Source organism: Perissodus microlepis, chromosome 16 (assembly GCF_051167445.1).
Source record: "Perissodus microlepis isolate ML-2025 ecotype Zambia chromosome 16, ASM5116744v1, whole genome shotgun sequence".
NCBI lineage: Eukaryota > Metazoa > Chordata > Actinopteri > Cichliformes > Cichlidae > Perissodus > Perissodus microlepis.
In genome coordinates, this window is record NC_140476.1 from 22581210 (window position 1) to 22590884 (window position 9675).

At 42.1% G+C, this 9675-nt stretch overlaps 1 protein-coding gene across 1 annotated transcript; it reads left to right on the forward strand.

Annotated features, from left to right (window-relative positions):
* Nucleotides 1-4087, forward strand: zic2a (zic family member 2 (odd-paired homolog, Drosophila), a). Its single transcript, XM_084908317.1, has 3 exons — nucleotides 1-1536; nucleotides 2719-2882; nucleotides 3073-4087. Exons 1-3 carry the CDS (start codon nucleotides 564-566, stop codon nucleotides 3265-3267), a joined length of 1332 nt encoding a protein of 443 aa, XP_084764443.1. The 5' UTR covers nucleotides 1-563; the 3' UTR covers nucleotides 3268-4087.
* Nucleotides 4088-9675: the final 5588 nt, after the last annotated feature.

A 9675-nucleotide genomic window follows, 5' to 3' on the forward strand; every position in this document is an offset into this window, starting at 1 on the left:
TTAAAGGGGGCGGAAGAGGAGGTAGAGCCAGTCCACGGAGAAACAGGGACCCTCCGCGATAAACACGGGCAAAGCCAGAGAAATAAATACGTGCGCGTTTGGGAACGGCGTTTTTTGAGATGCCCCAGCTACTGTCTCTCTGCTGTATGCAGAAGGCTCCTAGTACGATAATTATTTAATTCTTCGAGTCGATTTTAACGCAAAAAAAACAAAACAAAACAAAAAAACTGCCGTAGTCAAGAGAAGAGGACACGAGGAAACTCTTGGATTTTTAAGTCACAAGTAAACTAGAAGTAAATTCAGTGTTCGATAAGCCAAGATTCCCTTTTTTATTTTTTACATTTTTTCTTTTCTTTTCTTTTCTTTTTTTCAACTCTTGAGCGGAGCAGCGCTTTGAAACACGCCTGATATGTTGTTTCCAAGGCTGGAAGTTCAATCGTCGCGTGCCAGCACCGAGATTTGATTTTTCCGTCTTCTTCTTTTACTAATTTGCTGTAGCTTCGAGCTCTGCGCTGGTGTTTTTATTTTATTTTTTTTAAAAAAGAAATCGCTTTGAAGACAAAATGCTACTGGATGCTGGTCACCAGTTCCCAGGACTCGGAGTGGGCTCGTTTGCCAGGCATCACTCAGCCAGCGAGATGCAGGAGAGAGACTTGAGTTTGGCACAAAATAGCTTTGTTGACTCTGCACACATGGGTGCGTTTAAGCTGAACCATGATCTCTCCCCAGGACAGAGCTCTGCCTTCACCACCCAGGCGCCGGGCTACCCCGCAGCAGCTCTGGGGGCTCACGCCGCCCATGTCACCTCGTATGCAAGCTCTCCTTTCAACTCCACCAGGGACTTTCTCTTTCGTAGTCGCGGCTTCGGAGAATCCTCTCCGGCGAGTAGCCAACACACTATTTTTGGCCCCACGGCGGGATCCCTTCATCACTCCCACACAGACACTCAAGGCCACATTCTGTTCCCCGGGATCCACGACCAGCATGGGTCCCACGGATCCCCGAACGTCCTGAATGGGCAAATGAGGCTTGGACTACCCGGCGAAGTTTTCGGACGCTCCGACCAATACCACCAGGTTTCCAGTCCGAGGACCGACCCGTATTCGGCCGCGCAGCTCCACAACCAGTACGGCTCCATGAATATGAACATGGGGATGAACATGGCAGCCCACCACCACCCCGGTGCCTTTTTCCGTTACATGAGGCAGCAGTGCATCAAGCAGGAGCTCATCTGCAAGTGGATCGACCCCGAGCAGCTCAGCAACCCCAAAAAGTGTTGCAATAAAACTTTTAGCACCATGCACGAGTTGGTCACTCACGTCTCAGTGGAGCACGTCGGTGGTCCGGAGCAGACCAACCACATCTGCTTCTGGGAGGATTGCTCCCGGGAGAGCAAACCGTTCAAGGCAAAATACAAACTGGTCAACCACATTCGGGTGCACACTGGAGAAAAGCCTTTCCCCTGCCCCTTCCCTGGCTGCGGGAAGGTCTTCGCACGGTCGGAAAACTTGAAGATACACAAGAGGACGCATACAGGTAATTAAAATAATAATGCAAATAATAACGATCGCGCAAGCTTTATTTGATATAAAATTGTTTTATTTAAATAGTAAGCCCGGTGTGGGTGCTGTCACCGAGCGTACCCGAGGATTTATTTCGCTGTTGTAAATGCGTGTCTTGCCAAGACAAACACACATTAAGATCTAATTACCAGCGGGTATTTTAGGCTGCTAAAGTAGTATTCCAGGATCACATCCAGGGCAGAGAGAGAGAGAGAGAGGAGAGAAGAAAAGAGAACAAATGCGTTTAAAATGGTGGGGATACTTCATTTCTTCGTTACACGGCTACTCTGGGCCCGTTCGAACTCTTCTTCTGGTGCTTTAAAAACGCACAGAAAGCAGTTTAGTTGGCTCTCTAGGAGCTTTATTGTTCAGGCTAAACTTTAGAAATGGGTCAAAGGGAATAGAGAGAGCGCGTTGCGTGCGTCCTAGAGCAGCCAGCCTCGTAGTAAAATCACATCAGCTCATTCATGATACTCTCTGCGTGTATGTATGTGTGTGTGTATTTCGCGTCTCCTCAACCCCACCCACCCCTTTTCCATATAGGTTTTTCTCCTTGTGTCCTTATTAAATATTTGTATTTAGCTCTGAAAGATTTGCACTTGGTATTTGCTCGGGGGTTGTGTGTAGATTTAGCCGAGCACAGTAGCAGCAGTGCTGCCAGGAATGCCTTTTGTTTTCCCATGCGCCTCTCTCATATGTGTTGAGGTGCTAGACAGGGCCATTACCAGCCTCTCACATTTTGACTTATTTTCTAGGAAATACATTACGGTGCCGTGCCATGAAATTGGCCACGTGATAATTAGATTTTTATTGTCTCCCGGCAAATGATATGCCTTCTGCAGGCCTACTGAGGACGGCCTCGTCGTCTTTCTCCCACCCCCTTCCAATCACTATGCGCATTATTTAGGCTAAATAAGACGTTGCAGCACCCCCACTTCGTTTTAAAAGACGCTTGAAACTTTTGTTACAATTGTTACGGCTAAACGTGTTGCTTTTAACCCTGCATTTTATTTACATTTTTTAAATGGATGGCATCAGCAATACTCTGCACTCAACTTTTACAACAGACTGGTTCTGCACAAGCTCTTGTTGTTACACACTTCAGCCTGAGGCAGTCTTAAAAACATCTTTTCTTTTCTTTATTTCTTTCTTGCAGGAGAGAAACCGTTCCAGTGTGAGTTTGAGGGATGCGACAGAAGATTTGCAAACAGCAGCGACCGAAAGAAACACATGCACGTTCACACGTCGGACAAGCCATATCTCTGCAAAATGTGCGACAAGTCTTACACACATCCCAGCTCTCTACGAAAACACATGAAGGTAAGTAAGGCGTTGAGGGAAGTGTGTGTGCGTGTTCTTCTATTTTTTTTTATTTATATTTTTGTACAGTCTAATACCAGGTGGTTTTTAGAATTTATCCAGTTCTTTGGTGCTTTTTTTGTTTAACGTGTAAATCAGAAAATAAATATGTATTTTTTTTCTTTTCTTTTTTCTTATTTCTTTTTTTTAGGTCCACGAATCCTCTCCACCAGCGTCAGACTCATCACCAGCAGCCAGCTCTGGTTACGAATCATCCACACCTCCAGGGCTGGTGTCACCCACCACGGAGACTCAAAGCAACACCACCCTTTCCCCAGCCTCAGCTGTGCACAACACCACCAACCACAGTGGCCTGTCCTCCAATTTCAGTGAATGGTATGTTTAGGACTACGCTGAAATGAAGCAACACACACTCGTTTCACTGAGTTTTGGGACATGTGCACACAGGAGGCACACGAACACTTCTTTATTTTTTAATCTTATTATTTTGGATTTACCAGGGAAGATGATGATTACCAACAGAGGAAAAATATGTATAATATTTGAGGTGTATTTCATATAATGTAAATAATCACTAAAAGCCCAAATTCCATTTGGTTGTGATAGTTCGTCTGTCTTTGGTGTGTTGATGTTCCTTCAATGGTAGCTATTTCTCTTAACTGGACCTTTTAGTGCACACATTACAATAAAATTGTACTATAATGTTGAATATTGTGATCCTAAGGCAAATTGATTGTACTATACTAAACATCTATAAACTGGAAAGAGTGCCAAAGTTAACATTTAACTCAAACAGACCACAATATTATGCTTGTGAATGTATATTTTAGTTTGCTGGGCTTAACTTGTGATGTTTTGTGCTTTGCAAATTGGAATTGTGAAACACTATCTGGAAGATTGTGAGGACAATAAACGTTGTGCCGTTCGATTTTTTCTTTCTTTCCTGTAACTACACCCTTCCTTTTGTAAATATCAGCTGCCATATTTATCCATTTGTAATTAAATTATGGTATTTACTTGCTACAGATGAAACAGTATTTATAAAGAATGTTTCTTTACTATAAATATGTACAATTACGAGCTAAACATGGGCAGTTGTTTCGTTATGTGCTTTTGTTCAAAGTTTTAAGAGGTGTTTTCTTCCTTATTGTGATAAGAATTTTACTGCATACAAATATAATAAAAGGTGTTGCAAGTGCTAAATACCCTTTTGCCTTTCCTCCTTTTTACGCTGCTGGGTGCTTGGTGCAGTTTGTAGTGAGTTTACACGCAGTTTGGGATTTAGTCTGGTTTGGAATCGGTCAGAGAAGTTTTATGACTTCACAATTTTTTTTTTTCTTTTTTCTTTTTCTAAACTAGTCATTATCTCCACTCTAAATGTCCATGCTGTCAACTCTTTTCTTTTCGGTGAGGAAAAGGCATCGTGGAAATCATGCTGTCAGGCCCTTAAGACAATGGGGCTGTGGAAATAAATAAGAAGTCCCGGAATTAAAAGTGTGGCCTGTGTGCGCACACAGTCTGAATTTTCTGAAAGCCAAACTATTTGAAATAATGAATTTAATTTCTAACTTTTTTTAAAAGAATGATTCAATTCGTATATTAGTTTTATTTTAATTAAAGTGGAAAAAAACTACGCAATTTAACTTCTGCGCAATCAGCACGTGAACGCAACAAAATGCATGCGAAAGCTGCTCGGTTCGCGCAGGCGTGTGGGGGGAGCAAAGCTTTTCTTCTCCGTACATCATTGTCTTATCCCTTTTAAAAAATTTCCCAAACCAGGTGCGGGGATTTTTATTTGAAAATAGAAACTGTAAATATAACCCACCCTCCCTCCCCCCACGCTGGACACTTCACTGGACAGGAGTTTAGTGCAGCCGTGAAGCAGCCGTGAACTTGAACTTGACACAGCTTTAGTTCTGTTTTCTGGGAGCTCATCTTGGTGCTCTGGTTTCAGCCTGTTCTTGGGGGATGACCATGTGTTTCCCGTAGTCCTGCTATTAATATAGATGATTTTTAGTGCTCTGATGTGAAGGTTTGTGTTGCTGCTGTTAAACTTAACGACTCAGATTAATATCAGTGTCACCTTGCAGCCTGTTTACACCCAAGGGCTAAATGTCACCGTCTGAGGCCACGACAAGTGCTTGTCTAGTTGCGTGACGCTTTGAGAGACGCCGGCCTCTGCTGTATTGCGCATGCTTACCAGAACGAGCTGCTGTCATTATTTTTACATGAGTCGTGCTTCATGGATGTTGAGCAAAGAAAAACGCGAAGTGGGACTCGTTATCTTTTCCAGACCGCTGTAGCAGCAAGTGGCACTCTGTCTTCTTGAGCTGTTAGCAAACACGGAGTTAGTGCTCACATTTCTTGGCTCTCGGAGTGATGTGGTTAATGAAAAGATTGTGGATCCTCCGGGAAGTCAGGCTGATTACGACCAGACAATATTAACTAAAAGCTGTTAAACCTTATAAAAATATGTTTTTATTTCTCCCCCCTCTCTCTTTGTCTGTCTCACTTTTACAATTCTTTAATACATCTGAGTTTTGTTAGACTCCTTTCCGCCTCACATACTTGGATTATGTGCCAATCAAGAGCGCAAACTTGAATTTGGTGCTGTTTTATCATTGTGGCAGAGATGGACGAAAGAATTATTAGTTGTGGATTTTTTTTCCACAGTATTTAGCACTTGAAATCACCTCCTAATGGCCTTTTTAGTGGCTGGCCCGGTGACCTCCTCGCATGAGGAAGGTATGACCTGTGGGGAGTGGGAAAGGTCAGTTCCACACAGTGTGTCGATGTCGGTTCCTGTTCGGCTCCTGCTGTGCTGATATTGATCCGCAGAGAAGGAAGCGGGTTTTTTTTCCTTCTCACATCTCTTTGTAGGCTACATTGTGTACTGTTAGGATAATACTGTAGTGTATACTGTAAAGGCACACTCGACTCTCCTCACTAGGGCCCTTACATATAGGTCTGTTAAAGTCTTGTGATGTTTCACTCCACAACTTTTTATGCGTCGTCTCGTCTCTCTTTATACTTACTGTACTGTATATAACAGAGATGACAAAAAGGTTTACTTTGACTTTGACAAAGTGTCACTTTTGCGGTCAGGCTATATGCGGACAGCAGAGGTGAAACCTGTTAATAGGCATTAAAAAATGCAAAAATTAAAATAAATAAATAAAAATTGGACGACTATTTGGGGGTGATGTTTAATTTCCGAGATGGAGAATACAAATTGGATATTAAACTGCTACTGAGACGCAATCAGCACCCTGATTGCTAGACCATCTTCGCCTTTGCGACCAACATGTCAGTAAAATAAAATCAGCGTGGAAACAACAGGTTTCACTCACATTATAGGCTGCTTTAAATAATGGCTTCTTTAACAGACAACGTTTTGCGCATTTATAGAATAGAGTAGATAGCGAAATAGAAAAAAAATGACAAGTGTATTTTTCGCCTTTATTATGCTACTTAGGATACTATTGCACCCAACTTTATTTGTCATTTCTCAGGGAGAGTGGGGATAGTATTACACTCAGTTAGGGAATTGTGAATGATGTCCTCGGTCATAATTAGGGACGTGTTTACGGCAAACAACTATTAGGTACAGCGTTTGACTCGAGAATATCTAAATTCAGCTGCACTGGAGTTGCAGTTCAAGATGTGAGCTAAAAGGGAATCTGCTGACTGGAGCTGGTTTGAAGTTTGAGTAACAGAGGGAGGCAGTTCTGGATGGGACCGTGGGCCTCCTGGGAATTAAACCAAGTCGTAACGCACGTGTCCTGAGCTGCTGTAGTTTGTTGGGTTTGCAACCACAGCAACACATGAGACGCGTCGTTCATTGGTGATTTCAGGTGCTCTCTCTCTCTCTCTCTCTCTCTCTCTCTCTCTCATACACGTTAAGTGTCCACGGTTTGCTTTCAGCCAGTACAAATATGTACGTGAAGGTGCTTTCTTGTAACGCGTGTGGCTATGTGTGTGTGTGTGTGTGTGTGTATATTTCTGGTTAGAGGTCTTGTGGGGGAAGAAATAAATAAAAAATTAAAGTAACAGCAGGCCCATCGGTTATTACCACAGCATAAATTATTGCTCTTTGTCATTCATAATTCATATTCATGGCACCCTTTGCTTGTTTGGTTTTTTTTGTTTGTTTTTGTTTAATGTCGAGCATTTTATCCATGTATTTGTAGCGAAGGCTGCGGACAGAGCTACACCTGTTTTACCTTCCCCTGATCAGACAGGCAGCCAGCGTGAGGGTAAATAAAACGGATCCGGTTTACTTTGAGATATCAAACGTCACGATGCACATTATGAACGCGGTAATGATGCGGAGCACTGAGGGACAGTGGGTGGCTTAGTGAGTTTTTTTTTTCCACACTGACCGACGAAAGGTAATAAGAGAATCTTATAAAATAAAGGTTTCAGCCTGTACAGGTTTAACAGTCATCGATAAGGATGGAATGAATGAATAAATGAACTACTTTAGATCTTCACCTCAGCAAAGCCATGTGTTTGTATTTTTTATGGACTTTGATTTTTTTTTTAAAGCCAACCGGTTTGTGAAGTTTGTGAAGGCCAAATTTACGATTACAGTCAGACATGAATTCACTGAATGAATACTAATATATATATAGACCCTGCTTTTCTTTTCTGCTTCGTTACCAAACCTGTGAATTCTGCTGTTTTAGTTGGCGTTGAAAGAAATGTCATATCACGATGCAGGCAGGCTACTTCCCAAACGGGCCGTTCTCAGTAGAAATAACATGAGCGCTCTTCGGTCGGTGAGCATGTTTGGGCAGAAAAGTTTTAAAGCAAAAACGTCACATCCTTTAATTGAATTTGAACCGCTCTAACGAACGCGTCTGTTCGCCTGCGCGTGTTATTTATAGCCGCTCTGTCACTTCAAACAGTGGGCGTTCCCACCTTAAAGAGAATTTTAATACGTGTAGTAAATGTCACGTAGGATTTCCTTAAAGAAAGATCAACAATGAAAGAGAAACAGTATAGAAAACGAAAAAAAACCTTACAGTCACAGCTCACGTTAGTTTTACTCATATGATGTAAATAAAAAATGTTTTATTATCTTTTTATATATGAATTAAAGTTGGAATGACAAGATTAGTTTAATGCTGATATTATGATTTGCATGTAGACTTGGAGGAGGAGGTGTGACAAGGCCTTCCTGGTCTCCCCTCGTAAAAGTTAATAGGGGTGTCACTTCAATGTGCAGACAAGTGCAGTCCACTAAATATCCAGAGCAATAAATAGCTTAAGTAGAATATAAACATATTCACTATGTCAGATAGATAGATAGATAGATGGCCTTGTATTATGAGAAAGTGCAAAATTTATATATACAACAGTGATAAAAACAAAGAAAAGTAAAAATGAAGTTATTTAATTATTAATTCATCTGTTATTTGCTATTCTCTGAAGCGCTGGGGAGAAAATGTCTTTCTTTCTTTCTTTCTTTCTGTCTGTCTGTCTGCCCGTCTGTCTGTGACACGGCTTCTGTTGTTTTTGTACTGAAGTCGATGCACAGTCTGCCTTCCTGTACAACGCAGCTCTCATGGCCTTTCATCTGAGTTCAGCGGCCGCCTTTCTCACACAGATGAATGTGTTTCTGTGAAAGAGCCGGAATGGCTGTCACTTCTCCTGGCACGATGGAGAAACAAACAAAACCCCCTACTCCTTTAAGGAAGCTTGGCGCAGGCACCTCCCATCGGACACAAACACTACAGAGTCAGAAGCACAAATAGCCTTAAAAGCTAAACACTCTCCCTTTCATGCAGAAAGCTTGGCATGACTGGTCCTCTTATGCACACAGAGAAACACAAAGTGGAGAGGTGCAGAGTAAATGACATACTCGAGCTGGACTGACTTATTGTTGTCGTTGTCCCCCCAGAAAAGAGTTTGAAACCCACTAATCCCTCAAAAAACTCTGCATCCTCCCCTACTGCTGCTTTTGCAGTGAAGTTCTCGAAGTGGCTCCTACACATCACTTTGCCAATTCTGTTTATTAAACAATAGATAATGTGCTGCTAATATGAGACGTTTTCAGGTAACTCCTCTTTTTTTTTTCTTTCTCTCTGGCCAAAGCCAAGACTCTTCAAGACAGGAGCAGGTGTAGCATCAAAGACCAATTATCTGCATGCTGAAAACAAAGCTAACCAGAAATCAGATTATGTTATTGATTTTTTCTCTCTCATGTATCCACAGTTTGCACATTTTTATACACACAGAATGTGGAACATGTGACAAGTTCATTGCAGAATGTTTTGAGAAATTTGCAAGAAGTACACTACTCCCTGTCTCTCTCTTTCTCTCTGTCTCTGACACACACACACACACAGACTAGGCCAAGGAAATTTTCAATTTCCTCACACCTGTAAACATGCTGTTTTACCTCAGCTCTTTTGATCTTCAAACAGACCAGAGCTGTGCCCTGGGGGACCCCGTGCAGAAAGGTTGACTAGGTGGTGTGTGTTTTCTGGTTTATAGGAATGCTGGCCGGTAATGGAGCATACCTCACGGCCATTTTGCATTTCATATTTTAAGCCCATGCTGTAGTGGATTCCTAATGAGGAGCATCTCAAATGAAGCTGAAGCCCGATCACCTCACAGTCAAGTTCAAGAACAAGGACTGCAGCCTGAATGCTGAAGTAAAAACTGCCACTTTAGGTCAAAATGTTTTTAATGCAACACTTTAAAATAATAGTACCTGTGCAAAAAAGAACAAAGCATTTTAAGCGAGTCAGAAAGTGAGTAGAAGGGTTTCAAAGGGAGTCATTTC